This window comes from Mirounga angustirostris, unplaced genomic scaffold (assembly GCF_029215605.1).
Source record: "Mirounga angustirostris isolate CCGP_5_RB_7025 unplaced genomic scaffold, mMirAng1.0.hap1 SCAF_3, whole genome shotgun sequence".
In the NCBI taxonomy this organism is placed as follows: Eukaryota; Metazoa; Chordata; class Mammalia; order Carnivora; family Phocidae; genus Mirounga; species Mirounga angustirostris.
Genome location: NW_026991711.1, coordinates 144,388,015 through 144,407,510, shown reverse-complemented (window position 1 = coordinate 144,407,510; position 19,496 = coordinate 144,388,015). Strand labels below are relative to the sequence as shown.

The 19,496-nt window shown below is 38.2% G+C and overlaps 1 protein-coding gene across 1 annotated transcript in view; it reads right to left on the bottom strand.

Annotated features, from left to right (window-relative positions):
• ITGA4 (integrin subunit alpha 4) overlaps window positions 1–19,496 on the bottom strand; it is a 79,599-nt gene that overhangs the window by 18,521 nt on the left and 41,582 nt on the right. Inside the window, exons 16-17 of the mRNA XM_045868414.3 lie at window positions 10,441–10,590; window positions 8,187–8,263 (exon numbers count right to left, since the gene is read on the bottom strand). Of these exons, the coding sequence (XP_045724370.1) occupies window positions 8,187–8,263; window positions 10,441–10,590 (227 nt within the window). The remainder of the gene's footprint in view (window positions 1–8,186; window positions 8,264–10,440; window positions 10,591–19,496) is intronic.

Genomic DNA, 19,496 nt, shown 5'->3' with positions numbered 1-19,496 from the left:
TTTCCATTTTACACTTATTGATCAAGATAGCACATATAGAAAAACACACATATCCTAAAATTCACAGCTCAGTGAATTCTTACAAACTGAATACACTAATGAAAGCACCTGGATCAAGAAAATGTATTACCAGCACGAGAGAGAAATGCCCTTGTGCTCCTCCCTTCCAGTTACTGTCCCCACCCATCACCTTCCTTTCAGGGCTCAATCCCAGGACCCTGGGATCGTGACCAGAGCTGAAGTCAGCCGCTTAATGACTGAGCCACTCAGGCGCCCCTGGTATTCTATTTCTTATAAGTGGAATCACCAAGTATTTAACTTTTACGTATCAGGCTTTCTGTACTTAAAATTTTGCTTAGAACATTAATCTCTACAGATGCGCAGGGTTGTAAATGGCTTATCCTCAATGGTGTTATGTATCAGTCTGTAAACATACCACATTTTCTTTATCCATTCAATGATCATTGAGAATTTTGGCAATTCTAGTTGGGAGCTATTACAGTCTTTTGGTGGACATACAAATGTATTTCTGTTGGGTTAGTCTTTGTGTCTGTCTAGGAGCAGACCCCTACAGTTTGTGAGCCCAGGATCAACTCCTGAACATCTCTAACTCTGGCTAATGTTGGCACCCAGCTTAAATTATACCAACAAATTATATTTAAATAATATACTATAAGGCACTATAGTATATATACAAAAAAATAAAAATGTACAACAGAACGGTCATGTAAAAAGCAAGTGTACCTACAGTAGGGTCTCAAAGACTGCTGTAAGAGAGGTTTACTGGACACAGCCATGCTCACTCACTGCGGCCACTTCTGCACTATGATGGCCAAGGTGAGTAGCCTAGTCAGACCTCTGTCCCACAAAGCCTAAAATATTTACTAACTCTCCCTTCATGGAAAAAGTTTGCTGGCTTTGCCGTGGAAACATCTGAGAAGTATAATTAGTTTAAAAATAAGCGCACAACAGGACATCATTATCTTTAAAATCTGATCATTCTGACAATGATAGAGGCTTTGTTATTTCGGGTGGCATCAGATGCAGCATCAGAGAAGACGATTTCCACCCCCCCCCGCCCCCCCACCCCCAGACCTCAGAGTTCCTGGGTTGGTATTGGAGACATCGAGGAGGAAGGAACGAAGAACAGGTGGGTGCATAGCAGCATCTCTAGCTTCTGATCCCTGGGTGTGGGACACTGGATCTTTTCTGGAAGGATGTGTAATAACTAACAGACCAGTAATCCTATGCACGACTATCCTTTTAGGGTGGAGGAACCGGACTCAGTGACAGCACGCTCTTTCTCCCACCATTTCAGGGAACACCTGTGATTTCCTCATGCCCGTGTTGCAAACCTTTGTGTTCCCTAAGTACGCATCTGCTTGGCCGCACAAGTAAATGTGCGAGAACACGGTGGTCCTGCACTCCCCCCACTGCTCCACAATCATGTTACAACGGAAGGAACCTAAGAGGTTCTAAAAGTAAACTTCAGCTTGACATTAAAGTTTAATTAAGACTTGTGGAAGAGCTGCCTAGAAATAGACATTTATAAAATATTCTGGCTGGTAACCAAAGCATTAGTCACTGAGCACCTTTGGGAAAGAAGTTGGCACTTAGACAAGCAACAGAAGGTGACAGCTCTGCATAAACAGCTAGGTTCCAAGACAACAGCAAATTAAGGAGAAACACAGTGCTCCCATTTCAGCAGCCAGACTCCCGGTTTATTTTCCATTTTTAAGTTATTTTGCCACATTACCATAATTATGATTCTACTTTTTAAAATATATGTCTTACTGTATCTGGCTTCATTAACCGGGTGCTGCCAGAAAGATACCCACCAGCTTTTTATGTGATTTCAGAAGAAAGGACCAGGTGCACATCTGGAAGTGCGACAAGGCTGAACCCGAGCTTTCCCCGGGAATCGTGGTTCATTCTTCATTAAAACATGCATAATGCACTCTTGAAATTTACAAAGCAGCCCAGAATCCACATAATTTAAGCAAATCAGGGTACTGTGTACATACAGAATCATAACTTAATAAGTGAAAGAGGAAGAATAGAAAAATGATGCATTTCGGCAGCAGGCTCTATGGTTTCCCTAAGTGAACAATATTGTTTTATTTTGCAAGAAATTCTCCTCATGTCTTAGGATAATGAATGCGGTTTGCCTTGATAAGATGAATTAGGGCTTCATAGCTAACATGTTTTTAATCAAGATGCTAGAACAAAATATAATGCAAACAGAGATGTACCTGTGTCGAGGCCCGGTAGTCATTTATTTGACCAAAAAACTAGGCTGCAGCAAGTGGCCTTCAGGCCCATGTGAAATCGTGCCCTTTTTGCTACTGACTTCAGGGGAGAAGAAGATACTGGAAAATTCTCATCAACTAGAATATGTCCGTTAATCGACATTTCAGGAGATCGCATTTGAATAAAGGTAGACTCCTTGAGGTCCCAAGGAGTAGAGCAGGAGAACAGAGTGGATGATACAATTAGTAATTAGCATGTTTTAGTGTATAAAGGATATAATTCAACTTTCAAGACTCTGAGATCAGCGAGGCATATATTCCTACCATCTCCAATTGAAAAATGGATAATTTTGATAGACTTGCTTTTTTGGGGACAAACAGCATAGTGGCAGATATTGCCCATTGCGCACTATCTACCCAAGAGTAACTTCCCTTCTAAGCTGCTAGAAGAACCCCAGATTATTCAGCAGAAGGCAGTACTCCTGTGCTATTGCAGATGAGAAGCCCCTCATTCAGTTTCAGGGAATGACTTATGATTGATCTATGATAATTCAGGAATGAGCACATGACAAGGTCCTGCAAATCAGAGTAAGAGGTCTGCCAAGGTGCTTCCCTTCCCAGAAGGCAGCCTCAAGTGGACACAGAATTTTGCTCTTGCCCCTTTTCTTTTGTTGGCAACCTTGATGCTGCTGCAGCCTTTGGGGGACCAGGAGGGAAAAGCCAAGAAAACTGAAAAGATAACCACGCATGTCCAGATTTTGGTAGCTGACCATTAAGCCTGTAGCCACCTCCTGCTTATTATGCGAAAACAGTTAAGTGCCTTTATTATGTAAGTCATGATTCATCAAGTATTGTTACCTGCACTTTAAAGCAGTCCTAACATAATGAACGCACTTGCTCAGGAAAAGCCTTCATCGTTTACCTGGGACGCATGACTGCGGTAAAGAAGGGAAGCAGTGTCATCCAGATCAGTCATCTATATGAAAGACTTGATTTTAAACTTCTATACAATGGCTAATACCTGCTATTGTATTTGTAATCTTGATAAAATAATATTTGCTCATCTTTGTCTTATGCAAGCCCAGACGATTGGGGCTGGTTGTCCTGAGAATTTAGACCTTCAGGAAGAAGCCTCAAGTTAATGAGCACATGAGACAGAGTGCGCGTGCGCTGCTTGGTTGGCTGTGGGCAGTCTGTTATGGCAGTTCTCAGAAACTCGTGTTCTTTGCTGAGGAAATGCATTGACCTGAAGCAGGGCTGTAGCTCAGAGGCACGAAATGCCCTTAGTGCCCGTGGAGGTACAATGTGCAGAGCAAGCGTCACACATGCTTACTATTCCCGAGCAGGGAGAGAGGACTTCTACGTGGGAGAGGCATATTTTTGTCTGATAGAGCAGAATTTATTACAAGGCAAAGCAGTTTGTCGGAACCCTTCCCTGGGGGCCTAGAGCTTGATGAAGAGTTTTCATGTGAAAATTCCTCAAATAAGTTATTTACCTCACAGAGATAGCCTGTAACTTTCCTAGTTGATGCAAAAGATGTGGGACTTACACTTTTCCCTGGCATCCATGCCACTTCAAACCTCACAAAACAGCCAACTACTGACCCAGTCCATCAGCGGCTTTCTTGGCACAGAAAGAAACATTCAACTCTGGAGAAACCACCAGTCCACATGCAGAAAACGTTGAGGATTCAGTGGCAGTTATTTCATTTTATGGCCAAACTGAAACTTTTTTTTTTTTTTAAATCAAGGTCTACCCACATCCCAATAACAATGTTATCAAAAATAACTTTTATGAACCTTCATGTATTTTAGGCTTTGTGCTAGGCACTTGGTTTGCAGTATTGCATTTTATTTTTGAAACAATCTTATAGAGTAGTAGTAGTATTTTACCTTTTGATTAATGAAGAAAGAGGTTTACGGAGGTGAAAAGGCTTCTCTAAAAAGTCCATTCAGCTAATAAATGGTAGATAAACTTGAACCAGGTTAGCTGGACTCTAGATCTGAAACTCTTAACCACCACCACATTGCATCCCAGATTTTAGTTTGATAAAAACCACTTGTAGCCATATTAATACTGACTGTTTCTGGCCTGGTGCCCATAGATTCTGATTTGGATGGTCTGGGGCCTAGAAAACCACTTTTTTGTTAAGCATTCCAGGTGATTCTCATGAAGGTGACTCAAAGACCACACTTTCAGAGACACTGGTGTCCCCACCACTGGCTGCCATTTAAAATCATAATGGATTTGACAGACTTCAAGAAATATTATCACTTCAAAGTAAAAAAAAGAAAAAAAAAGTAGGTAATATAATTTCTTGTGAGAAAGTATGTACTGAAGACAAATTATTTCATATCTTATTAAGATGTATTTTCATTCTTCAGAAAAGAACCATTCTTAGTAATATTTTCACATAAACTTCACTGTCCTGGGCACCTGGGTGGCTCAGTGGTTAAGCGTCTGCCTTCGGCTCAGGTCATGATCCCAGGGTCCTGGGATCGAGGGGCTCCCTGCTCAGCAAAGAGCCTGCTTCTCCCTCTCCCACTCTCCCTGCTTGTGGTCCCTCTCTCGCTGTCTCTCTCTCTCTGTCAAATAAATAAAATCTTTAAAAAAAACTTCACTGTCCCATTTTTTCATAGGCCATGCGGTTGCAGAGAAAGATGACAAAGGGGACAGTGGGAGTGTCTGACTGAAGAAAATGAAAACGCTACTTATTTGTAGCTTAGATAAGCTTTCACCCACACAGCTCTTCTTATCAAAGGCCTGTGACAGCAAAAACACCAAGAAAACTAAGCATTTGAGGAAGAAAATAAATACATGAATGGAAAGGTTGTAAATTATTCATCTAATAACTCAACAAAGGCACCACATTACACGCTGGGGTACAAAGTAGTTAAGGAGTCATTGTTTTTGGACTCTCTGAGCAGCCAATCTGGATAATTTAAGTATAAAGTCCAATTATAAATCAAATAGGTTAGGGCTTCTTGGCCCTTAACTGTGGATGCTCAAGGCTATATTGGCATTGCCTAAGTGAAAATAATTAATTTATTCTCTGCCATATGTGATCCCACCCCAGCAGGGTACTCAACACTGTTTGTCAACCTTTTTACTCATTCCTATCCCGTTTATCTTAACAGCTATTTTGAATCTTTTCCCATTCCCTTCAAGTTCCCAAATCCATCCTCAAAGCCCTCACTTTCCATATATTAACTCGCTTTTCATCCTGGCCATCCCTGAATTCTCTGTATTTCCCTTCCTGCCACATTGAGATTTCTTAATCTATGTCAAGCACCTTTTCATAATTTCCTAGCTCAAGGTAGAGAATCTTAACTTCTCTCTAAGGCTAACTCCTCCACCCGAGTCTGACTGCATTTTATGCCATTTCCTTAGGACCTTGTTCCATTCTCAGCAAACAAACATTAGTCACCTATAGCATTCCAGACACTGTATTAGGCACTGGGGACACTAAGATGAAAAGACAGAAACCTGTCCTGATGCAGCTCACAGGATAGTGTGGAGACAGATAATAATGGTGGTGAGGGTCATTGCAACGAGACTAGGGTCACAGGACTTGGGTTCCTATAGCTGGAGACATAGAAAAACAGCTGAAATTTCTAAGACAAATGAGAGTTAATCAGGTAGATAAGTGGGAGGAACAAAAAGATAGGCTCGGGAAGCATGCATGGCCAAACAACAGGTATCTGTCATTGATGGAAAAAAGTCCCATGGCATGGTTGAGAAAGAGCATTAAGGAGTTTAAAGTTTTAATGAGCGCATGGAGCCCTGTTATCAGAATGTATGTTACAAAGCTCACACTCTGGAAATACCACAGTCGAGGAATTAGAATAATGTAAAATCAGAGGCCAGAAGCCCAGAAAGTGGGAAAGCTTGGTGACCCGGGTAGGATACTGAGCACCTGGTGTGGAGCAAGAGCGGTGGAGAGAGAGAGAAGCATGACGGATATTTAAAATACACCTGTAAGTGGTAGTGTCACAGAACTTAGGAATTTATTGTATGTCAGGGATAAGAAAGAGAGAACACAGGTTGAGCTCCAGGTTGTTGGCTTTGGGGACTAATGGTTTTGTCGCCGGTGGATAGTGACGGGGCACCCAGGAGGACACGTCTAATGGACACTTGCATGTGTGGGTGTGAAACAGATACTGATCCGAGCCACAGCAGTGTAGACAGGCCAGGTGAGGTCACAGCTGTGGGCATGATTACCCAGGGAAAATGGGGGGAGGGTGTAAGAAAGGGATGAGAGGATGGTTTAGGAATCCAAGAGAGCCAAAATCAAAGATCCTCAAAAGACAACTGAGAAAGAGCTAGAGAGGTCGGAGGGGAACGTGAGTTTGATGGCAACGTGGAACTTAAAGCGAAAAATGTGCCAAAGGTGAAGTGAGCAGTGGTCGGATGCTTCGGAGGAGCGTTCTGGTAGAGTCTGAAAAGTGCTCCCAGGCTTCAAGGACATTTCCCTCTTCAATTTAGTTTTTTCTCCGCCTCTGACCCTCACACGTGCGCGTGTCTTCCCATGATTAAATAAATAACAAATTTCATCACTACATAAAAATTCTTCAGTTGAACCTACTCGTCCCCAGTATATTCTTTTTCCCTTTAAACACGGACTCTCACTTGACTACTACTGCAATGAAATTTCCATCTTAAAAATTGCCAGGAACATCCTTTTCTCACCCACCAGTCACATTTTAAATGCCAATTCCCATGACCTTTCCCCAGGCATTGTGCTAGCTGATCTCTCTACAAAATTTTATAATATTAAGTCCCTTTTTCTGTATTTTCCACTGGCTCTTTCACTATGGATTTGGTTTTCTTAGTTCTCTGAGGATACCTTTGCACTTTCCCCCAGGGACTCCCTCTTCTTGCTAAGATCGTTAAATAAAACTGTCCCCTCCCCAACTTGATCCTTTGCTCTTTTCTCCATGGAATTCACATTTCCACACATTCCCCACCCCTGGCCCCCACATGCTCACAAATCGCTAATGTGTAGACAACTTCCAAATACAACCCTGAACTAGATTTTCAAGTGGAAAGCTGCATATAGAAATCCCACCAAATTCAACATGCCCCAATTTAAACTTGTTTCCTTCATATCCCCGCCTCCCCAAAATAGTTTCCCATTTTCCTGTCCTGTCACTGATGCCTCCTTCCCCTCTTTTACTTCCTGTACCCAATCAGCCCTCAACCTCAGTATGGATTCTCTCTCTGGTCCTCATTTTTCACATCTTCCCTCTAGTATGCAGACCAATTTCAAAATAGGGTATTTAGATGTGATACAAAATTGCAGTGGTTTATTTCCCATGAAAAAATAGTAACAGTAGCCAACATTTATCTAATTTTCACTGTGTGCTGGGTAGGCATAGTACCTATGTACCTTAGCATAACACATGTATTTTCTTTTAACTATTCCCTCTTCTAAGAATTTAGACAAGCAAGGTGGTTTATTCCCTTTCAAATGTTGTCATACACCTTTAGGGATTTCTTTTGCTTTGTACATCAGTCTGACTTATGTAACCAGTTTTTGGATGATAAAAAAAACTAAGCATTATATGTTAGTGAACGTTAGCTCATTTTGCCACCAAAACTCTATTAATAGGCACCTACATATGTCTAAAACATACCTACAATCATGATAACCCAAGCACAATTAAATCTGGAAATATTTTCTGAGAGGTCAGAAGATTAAAACATGCTTTATAAAATCTTGGTGCTCGCATGTTCTCATTCTTCAAAAACTGGTCACCTCTGAGTATCTATGTGTGAGTGACACATAGATCACTTAATCTCTTTCAGGAGAGTGTTTTTTTCAATTCTTTGAATGCTGCTAATCCCTGAGGGGTAGTTCTTGGTCCTTTTCTTTTTAGAACCCACAAGCACACACCCATTGCCCATCTTGGTGAGTAACAGTAAACTATACTTACTTAAAAAATCCAATTCTCGCAGAAACCTGTAAATCAGCCGAACAATTTTCATGGGCACAAAATCTTGCGAAGTTTATCTGGAAATAAAATATGACAGTATTTTTTTATGGTAGTTCAACAATTTGGGATACTTCTACTTTTTTAAGAAGACATCTATGATACATGAGAAAAACGAAACAAAATTGATAATGCCATATTTTGTTCCTTTTGAAGAGTTTAATTTGAGGATTAGTCACAGGTCCAAATGACAACTGTAGGGCTAAAGGAACTGATTCTCCCAATAGGTAAATTGAAGGCCTAAATTTGTTAAATGGAAAAAATTATTGTTTTTTTATAATTGTTATGAAAAAAATGAGTTTAATTAAATTGAGGTAAAGTTTTAAAGGTCAGTGTTTAAAACCTGTGCTGCCAAGATATTCTTTCCTGAGTTCCTCTCAATTTTCTGGTGCTACGGTTTGATCCACTTATTACAAATAAACATGGCACTTACTTTTCATAGATGGTAGGACAATGGGCTTATATTTATTGGAAACAATAAAATGTAGAAATTTAGAAATTTTACTTTGAGGATACATTGAACAAAATTAAATGATAGTTGACCCTCAGGGTTCCAGAATTTATTTAACTTGGAGCATTTTAATAGGACCCAGAGAACGAAAAGGTATATGGGAAAACCTGAGGTATAAGATAGACAAAGAAAGAGTGCAGAGAGAGAAAAAGGAAGCTGAGAGGAATAGAGGGAAGTGGAGAGATGCTAAGAGAAATCTATAAAGTCAGAGAAGGAGCTTGGTTCATTAAATGGGAAATGACTAGCATGTTGTCAAATAGCACGTCCGACTACAGCCTGCCTTGACCTGGTGAAGCAGAAAGGAAGTGTAAATCCTTCTCTAAATGATTAGGTAAATATGATTTTTTTTTTCTATCACTCTTATCTGTAAAGCATGGTGCTTTAAAAATCAAAAGGTAGTGTTTTTTGTTTGTTTGTTTTTTAAGATTTTTATTTCTTTATTTGACAGAGAGCACAAAAGAGCACAAGCAGGGGGAGGAGCTGAGGCAGAGGGAGAAGCAGTCTCCCCACTGAACAGGGAGCCCGATGCAGGGCTCCATCCCAGGACCCTGGGATCATGACCTGAGCTGAAGGCAGGCGCTTAACCATCTGAGCCACCCAGGCACTCTGGTAGAGTTTTATTCTAATGTAATTACAAATTGCTAAGGTTTGGGTTTATGTACTTACAACGCTGCATTTTTCGTTATTAAACATAGTTAAGAATGGTTGATATTGACAACTAAAGTTCAACAGAGGGGTGAAAACACTGACTTCCACAGATACATTAAGTATATTGAGAAAACTTGCCTTAAGGTATTATGTTCACTGGATCTAGCATTCTAGACTAGAGAGTCATGATTGTAAGCTCAAAGACCTTCAAGTGACTTAGGAGCAACTTGTCTAGACAGGATGCTAACTAGCCCTTGGAGTGTCCCTTCTGCCTTTTACATTCCTTGTGCCATTAGCAAATGCTTTAGTGAATGTTTTTACCATGCCCCCTAACATCCTGTTGACTAGGTCTTTGCATTGTTGGACAGTAAAGGTCCAGACAACTGGACTCCTGGGAATAAACACACTGCAAGTGAAAGGGAGATACTCTGGAATACATTAGAGAAGGCTGTTCACTGGTTAGAATGCAAGATCCATCTCAAAATGCAATGGATCCTGGGACGTGGCTTTAGTAAAGGCTATGGTTGAATTTGAAGGAGAAATTGTTGTGTAACAGAAATACTCATGTTTATAAAGGATTAAAAGCCAGCAAGGGGACTTGCCTACCAAGACTGGATGAATCTGGGTAGAGTGAATGAGAGGGAGACAAAATGAGAGAGAAGGAGGCAGAAAATGAAAAAGGAGAAGATAAACCTCATGAATGTGACTCACTGTCATTGTGAGCGCTCCCTAGCAATATATTTTCCTCATGGGCAAGGAATCAAGGAAAGAAAATTAACATCTCATATATATGGTAAGCCATTGCTGGGACTAAATGCGTATTTTAAAATATTCAGTTTAATATCCTAAAGGGAATATAAAAAATAAAGAAAAATGGAAAACAAAACATATCATAAATCTTTTTATATTAAAAAAATTCATAAAATTTTCTTTAAAAATTCAGAAAGATAATTCATTTCCCCAGAATTAGGCAATGTTACAAAAAAAATTACTTTAGTTACATGCACATCATGTTTTGAATAAGGAAAATATTCTTACTGTTTTTTCAATTACGTCTTTTTCTTTCTTCTGCTGGAGAATTGGCTGAAGTGGTGGGAATTCTTCTGTACTTCGTTTACTGATGACATGGTGCCCAAGGTGGTAAGCAGCTTCAACCTGAATTGGGGTGAGGATGTCCCGCACATCTTTCTAAGGAAATTTAAAACCGTAAGTTAAAAATAAAAACAATCATGTAAATTAAAAAAAAAAAGCATATATAGAAAGTTCCTCCATTCCTGCATTAAAGTCAAACAACAAGGAAAAGGTAAAGGAAGTATTACCTTTTCATCTAAATTGTTAAAATACACTGAATGTGTATATTTTTTCACATTACAAAAGCATGCATGTTTATTAGAAAAAATACAAAAAGAGTATAACAATAAAAAAATAGCCATCCTGTAATAGTTACATAGTTTTACTTGTTTTCTTTCATGATATTTTCTATGCATACTTTTTATCACTTGACATAAGCATTTGTAAATCACTTTGAAGTACTAATCAGCATTTTATTCTATTTAACATTTCCCTGTAGTAAACTTGTAGAAATAGGATATCTCAATTTATTTGAGTTTTCTTTTTATACGTCTCAGTAACATTTTAATTCCATTTGATTCATTTGATATCCTATTATGAAACATATCCTTTTTTCCTATTTTTTTTTCAAGATTTTATTTATTTATTTGACAGAGAAACAGCGAGAGAGGGAACACAAGCAGGGGGAGGGGGGGAGTGGGAGAGGGAGAGGGAGAAGCAGGCTTCCCACTGAGCAGGGAGCCCGATGCGGGGCTTGATTCCAGGACCCTGGGATCATGACCTGAGCCTAAGGCAGACACTTAACGACTGAGCCACCCAGGTGCCCCTTTTTTTCCTATTCTTTATGGAGCTTTTCCAATTATATTTTTAAGGAGGTTACAAGTGGTATGTGGGAAAGTTATTTGTTTTATATATTTAATCTTTTATCCTAGTCACTTTACTGAATTTTATTAGTTACAATTTTTCTAAGTTTATTGTGCTTTTACACTTCACAAGGAAAGTTCTTGGATTATTTATCAATTATACAGGAATTGTACCCATTAGGGATCCATTCTGCTATCCATTCTGCATGATATTCTTTTAAATTTAATATCTTACTGATTTTTACACAGCATTTCTCATTGGTAATCATGTGGTCAAAAAGCCTTTTTGAATGATTTTTTTAAGATTTTATTTGAGAGCACGAGCAAGGGAGATAGTGAGCGAGTGTGATAGCGAGCAAGAGAGATAGCGAGAGAGATAGGGAGAGAGAGAGAGATAGAGAGAGATAGCGAGAGAGATAGCAAGAGAGATAGCAAAAGAGATAGAGCGAGATAGTGCGGGCAGGAATGAGAGAAAGAGAGGGATAGTGCGCGCGCCCATGAGAGCTAGCGAAGGAGAGAGCTAGCGAGAGAGAGAGCTAGCGAGAGAGAGCTAGCGAGAGAGAGTGATAGCAAGAGAGAGAGTGTGAGAGAGAGCACAAGCAGGGAGGAGAGGGAGAAGCAGGCTCCCCACTGAGCAGGAGCCCTATGTGGGACTCAATCCCAAGACCCTGAGATTAAGACCAGAGCCGAAGGCAGCTGCTTAACCAACTGAGCCACCCAGGCATCCCTTTTTTGAATGATTTTTAAAATTTCTTGTGTTCTGCCCCCAGAGAAACAGCTCTTGAGTTCATTACACTGATTGTCAATTCACATATTTTAATCTATGTGAATTTCTACATGCAGGCATTATTTTTCCCTCTTAAAAATATCTTCTCATGTACTTCAAAATTATTTTTTGATTATTCACTAGCCTTCTAGTGAAGAACATACCACATACTATCAAAATTATTTGCTAACATACATATATACACAAACAGTAAAATAGCCAACAGGAAAGTAACTTTGAAAGCAGTTGTTCTCGAATCTCATGTCTATGGAAAAAAAAAAAAATCAGTAATGCATAAAACATGGTACCTCTTAGAAAGCACTTAACCCAGCCCTCTCTAGACAGAAATGAGATTTTCAAAGTCTACTGAACAAAATAGACACCTTTCTTTTTCTCATTATCTAAGTAGGTGGGCAAATAAGATTTTACTGATAAAGTAATCTATGAGGATTTATATCAGAATTCAGGAGACAATTAAATTTCATGAAACAAGACATGATGGCAAATCTATATAAAACAAGTATCTTAAGCACCACAAAAATTAAACATAGAAATGATCTCAGGATTTGAGAAGGCAGTTAATAATCAGTAAGTTCTATCTACATTGAACTATGCAGTTTTTGCTTTTCTTTTTCTTTTCTTTTGATACTAAAATTGTTACTATACTTTGATGTCTGAGCTTTACATCACAGTTTGACTCGACTTTTCAAATACCCATTTCAATCTATAGGTTCTTCTCGATTTATTATTTATTTATTTAATATTTTGTTTTTAAGTAATCTCTATACGCAACATGGGGCTCGAACTCACAACCCTGAAATCACGAGTCACACACTCTACCAATTGAGCCAGCCAGGCACCCTGGTTCTTCTCATTTTAAAAAAGAAATTCAACTAAGTTCATTTTGACCACTTAAAGAGACTCAAGTGTTTGCACCAGGGCTAGACATATTACCTTAAACCATAACTGAGGTTTATATTTATTCAGTTCCTGAGTCGATCCATGACTTTGTCATTAACAGAACTCCCAGTAACATTAGTAGGCCAGGTTTTTATTACCTATGGGCATTTCAAGATTGGAATATGGCTTAAACATTACTGCCTAAAAGCAAACAAAGAACAGATAATTTGTAAAGCTCATCAATTAGCAATCCCTAATGGGTAAGAAAAAAAAATGCCTGTAATACAGATGGTTGTGCTGTAGTAACTTGATAAAAATCAATGAAGTAAATTAATCAAGATGATTTATCACATAAAAGACAACATCTTTTTTTTTTTTTAAAGATTTTATTTATTTATTTGACAGAGAGAGACACAGCGAGAAAGGGAACACAGGAGTGGGAGAAGGAGAAGCAAGCTTCCCCTGGGGAAATCGGAGGGGTAGACGAACCATGAGAGACGATGGACTCTGAAAAACAAACAGGGTTCTAGAGGGGAGGGGGGTGGGAGGATGGGTTAGCCTGGTGGTGGGTATTGAGGAGGGCACATTCTGCATGGAGCACTGGGTGTTATGCACAAACAATGAATCATGGAACACTTCATCTAAAACTAATGATGTAATGTATGGGGATTAGCATAAGAATAAAAAAATAATTTAAAAAAAAAAAAAGAAGAAGCAAGCTTCCCGCCGAGCGGGGAGCCCAAAGCGGGGCTCGATCCCAGAACCCTGGGATCATGACCTGAGCCGAAGGCAGACGCCAAACGACTGAGCCACCCAAGCGCCCCAACAACATCTATTCTATGTCTTTATGTAAATAAAAAAGATGAAATTTTTTTTTACATTATTTATAACTATCAATATATATATATATAGTAGGTACAGGACTGGGGTTCAAATCTCAAGTGCAACACTTACTATCTGTGTAACCTTGTCAATGGCTCAGTTACCTCATCTGAAAGTGGAAATAAAGACAATTCTTATGATACTTATACCTATTGTTATGAGAATTCAGTGGCATGATGTTTGTAAAATAGTAAGTATAATGCCTGGCACTTAAGATCTTAAGAGATGTTAGATATTGACTTAATATATATATACTGCTTCAAAATATATCTACATCAACCAATCAAGGAATGAATTTGAGTTTAAGAAATTCAGGTGAACAACTGGAAGGAATAAAAAAAAAAATAAGAAAATCAGACCATTGCCAGTCAATGAACATTAAGTAGGAAATGAGTTAGATAGCAAGTATTAGACTTGTACTAATTAATTGGTACCTGGAAGATCTGGAGCATGAATCAGAGTACAGGGGATCTCTTATTACTTTTCCATTCTTATACATGGAGATGATTTTATTAAATTACTTGATAAGTGATCCTCTCAACATGAAACTTTGACCATATAGGAATGCTGCAAATCAAGGCCCAAATCCCAAGTTATCAACTTGTGAAACTGGAACAGCTTGAAGCCCTGAGTATTACAATAGCAAACTTGATTAAATTATTCCCTAGGTGTAGAAGCTAGACAGCCACTGATTGTCCCTCCACATGTCCACTGTTTTAATTCTTCTCAACAAGCTTGCTTTGACCAAATCACATGTTATCTAATTCATACTAATTTTCCACAAGGTCTTCTCTACATCTGGTGTATATTACTTTCATTATCCTAATTAGCTATTAATTACGATTTTCTCACAACATATAAAATGTACGTGCACTCTTGCAAGAACTGTATTTGACAGATATTCACACTTATTTAACTTTAACAGCTCTACCTAAAGACAAAGGCTAGAATATCAAAAATGTCTTGTAGTGACTAATTAAGTATTGGGGAGGGAAAAAGTAGATTTGCTTAAAATTTTTCATTTGGATGGGCATATGCTATCTATATTAAAAATAATGAAGATTCCATGCCACATTTTTATGGACAATTACATAAAATAAGGCAACCCACAAGTGTGCAAATGAGCACATGTCTGAAATTACTCAAAGTCTGCCTTCTTGTTTGACTTTTACAGAAATTCTTATTTACGGCCACTTGAGAACTGAGCCATAGGCCCATGTCCTCTTACTGTGTGTATGCAGTAAAAAACCTAGGGGGTGGAGCCAGAAATATTTATAAAGTTTACTGAATGAGAAATGATATTGAGGTATAGACATTTCAACGTATCTATTCATGGGTCTGCTGTGTCGAAGGAAGACCCCGGGGATACAAAACTGCAAGTCAATAGCTATGTCACAATCCATAACCCATAAATCCACACACAGTGTGCCGGATGAGCGTTCTGATGGATGTATACACAAGTACAGAAGAAGGAGGGCCACACAATCCACAGTCAAAAGAGGATGAGAAAGTCTTACACAGAGGAATTTCAAGCAAAGAATATGGTCAGATTTATGATTCTGAAATACCCTTCTGGTACAAAGGTGGGAAATGGGTTGGGGAGGGAGAAGGAAAGGCAGAGGCATGGACTGCAACTGAAGCCAGCACCACCACTTGTAAGGCTAACCACTCCAGCTAGTGAGCTTGGTTCGCTAAGTGGAGAACTGTCCACATCTGGCACTACTAACACCCTGAGAAGAGACAGCACCCCAAAAACAGGTGCTCTAACCATAACACTAATAGAACATTCTCAGATTTTCCCTTACAGAATTCTTTAAATAGCACTGAGAACATATCATCCATAAATTTTAAAAATATTTATTGATTCCTACCTCATGTAATGACTCGTATTACCTCTAAGAAGAATACAAACATGCAAAAAGTAGTATTCTGTCTTCAAAGACCTTGCAAACTAGCAAAGAATTAACAAATGCTGGAATAATCAATCCACCTCTTGACTACCATAACGTCAGGATCGTTGTATAGGTTGCTTGTACTTAGATTTTCAGCAGCAAAGTATTCATATATGGTTCTGTCCATAGTCTGCTGTGTAGATTGAGCTATGTGCTTGTATAGCTTAACAATGTAGACATATAAAATACAAATAAAACAAATTTACTAATCAAACATACATTCATTTCCTTGCCGTTATTATTGAAAAAGATGGGTTTCAGAACTTACGTAACACAATAAAATTCCTTTACCTCAGAAATCCAAAAATCTAGAAATTTGAGAAATCAAGGGAAATAATGAACTAATCTACTGTATATGTGGGTGGGTTGATTTCATAATTATACAACATGCTAAAGCCACTGAACTCCCTGGATCTCCGAATATCCATGGGGACAGGCATCCTGGTCTGATGAGTAAGCTACATATTTCTAGCTTTTACTGGAAATGTTGCAAGCAAGGTGAGAATCTTGTTACTTTATTGTTGTCCCACTTTACTAATCATCTTCTCTTCTCAAACATCACTGAATATTTTGATGTAGAGATTCCATCAAGATCAACCAAGAAATATCATCCATAAAAGCCTTATGGGAAGTCTCACTCCACCACAGCTGCTCAGACGTTTCTAAAAACTGCTGCCAATTGTTAATTGAGTTTCCCTAAATCAAAGCAGCCTCAAAATTATCCCATGTTCTAAGAACTTGTACTAAGAAATCACTAAGATCTAATCAAGTTGTATATATGAATATAGCAAAGACAGAGATTCATTGTCACATATGTATATGGATGAGAAAACATTTTCATCGTGGGCAAAGTGACATCTAATAAAAGAAAATTTCAATAGATAAAACACTGTAAGGTGTAAAAAATTAAACATTTGGGGAAGGTATGTGCTATGGTGAGTGCTGTGAATTGTGTAAGACTGATGAATCACAGACCTGTACCTCTGAAATAAATAATACATTATACATTAAAAAAAAAAAAAGAAGATAGTAGGAAGGGGAAAATGAAGGGGGGGGAATCGGAGGGGGAGATGAAGCATGAGAGACTATGGGCTCTGAGAAACAAACTGAGGGTTCTAGAGGGGAGGGGGGTGGGAGGATGTGTTAGCCTGGTGATGGGTATTAAGGAGGGCACGTATTGAATGGAGCACTGGGTGTTATACGCAAACAATGAATCATGGAACACTACATCAAAAACTAATGATGTAATGTATGGTGATTAACATAATATAATAAAATTAAAAAAAAGAAAATTATGAAAGGGAACAATTTCAAAGGTAGATGCAATCACACAATAAAGGTAGTAGATTAATCACTTATGAAACCAATACGGAGGTTAAAACACAAAAGGAGTAAAATCAATTTTATCTACAAAATCTGCCAAGGAACTCACAAAAAAAGGATGGAAAATATAACATTATATACATACAATGTGGAGGACGGAGTAAAAATGCAATGCTTTTAGAATGGGATTAAACTTAAATGACCATCAACTTAATACAGATTGCTATATACTTAAGAAGTTATATATGATCCTCATGGTAACTGCAAATCAAAAACCTATAATAGATATACAAAAATCAAGAGACAGAAATCCAAGTATAACACTAAAGGAGGTCGTCAAACCACAAGGGGAGAGAGCAAGAGAAGAAAGGAGCAGAGAACTTAAAAACAACCATAAAACATGTAATAAGATGGCAATAAATACATACCCAGCAATAATTACTTTAAATGCAAATGGACTAAATGCTTCAGTCAAAAGACAGAGGGTGACTGAATGGATTAAAATAACAAGACCCATCTATATGCTGACTATAAGAGACCCACTTCAGACCTAAAGATACATGCAGACTGAAAATGAAGGGATAAAAAACATATACATACATGTAAGTGAAAAAAAAAAGCTACAGCAGCAATCCTTCTATCAGACAAAATAGACTTTAAAACAAAGACTGTTGCAAGAGAGAAAGAAGGGCACTATATAAAGGGAAAATACATCAAGAAGATGTAACAATTGTATCTACGCACCCAACATGGGAGCACCAAAATACATAAAGCAATTATTAACATATAAAAAGGGAGAAACTGATGGGATTACAGTAATAGCAGGGAACTTTAACACCCCATTTATATCACTGGACAGACATTCCGAACAGAAAATCAACAAGGAAATTGTGGCTTTCAATGACACATTAGACCAGATGGACCTAACAGATACATACAGAACATTCCATCCAAAAACAGCAGAATGCACATTCTTTCCAAGTGCACATGGAACATTCTCCAGGCGAGATCACATGTTAGGCCACAAAACAAGTCCCAATAAATTTTAATAAGCCTGAAATCATATCATGCATCTTTTTTGACCACAAGAATATGAAACTAGAAATCAGTTACAAGAAACCTGGAAAAAAGGGGCGCCTGGGTGGCTCAGTCGGTTAAGCGCCTGCCTTCGGCTCAGGTCATGATCCCAGGCTCCTGGGATGGAGCCCTGAATCCGGCTCCCTGCTCAGCAGAGAGCCTGCTTCTCCCTTTCACTCTGCCTGCCGCTCTGCCTACTTGTGCTATCTCTCTGTCAAATAAATAAATTTAAAAAAATCTTTAAAAAAAAAAGAAAACTGGAAAAAAGCACGAACACATGGAGGCTAAACAACATGGTACTAAACAATGAATGGGCAAACCAAGAAATCAAAAAGGAAATAAAATACATGGAAACACAACTGTCCAAAATATTTAGGATGCAGCAAAAGCAGTTCTAAGAGGGAAATTTTATAGTAATACAGACATACCTCAAGAAATGAAAAAACTCAAGCAAACAACTCAACCTTACATCTAAAGGAACTAGAAAAACAAGAACAAACAAAACCTAAAATTGGTAGAAGGAAGGAAATAATAAAGATCAGAGAACAAGCAAATGAAATAGAGACTAAAAAATAAAAAACACAAAAAAACACAAACAACAACAAAAAAACCAAAACAACACAAAACAATAGAAAAGATCAAGGAAACCAGGAGCTGGTTCTTTGAAAAGTTCAACAAATTTGATAAATCTTTAGGCCAGACTCACCAAGAAAAAAGTAAGAGAGAAGACCAAAAATAAAATCAGAAATGAAAAAGGAGAAACTGACACCACAAAAATACAAAGGATTATAAGAGAATATTATGAAAAAATTATATGCCAAGAAATTGGACAACATAGAAGAAATGGACAAATTCCTAGAAACATGTAACCTTCCAAGACTGAATCAGAAAGAAATAGAAAATTTGAACAGACCGATTACTAGCAGTGAAATTGAATTGGTAATCAAAGAACTCCCAACAAACAAAAGTCCAGGACCAGATGACTTCGCAGTGAATTCTACCCAGCATTTAAAGAGTTAATACCTATTCTTCTCAAACTATTCCAAAAAATAGAAGAGGAAGTAAAACTTCCAAATTCATTCTATGAGGCCAGCATTAGCCTGATACCAAGACCAAATAAAGACACTACAAAAGAAGAAAATTATAGGCCAATTTCCATGATTAACATAGATGAAAAATCTTCAACAAAATATTAGCAAACTAAATTCAGTAATACATTAAAAAAATCATTTATCACAATCAAGTGGGATTTATTCCAGA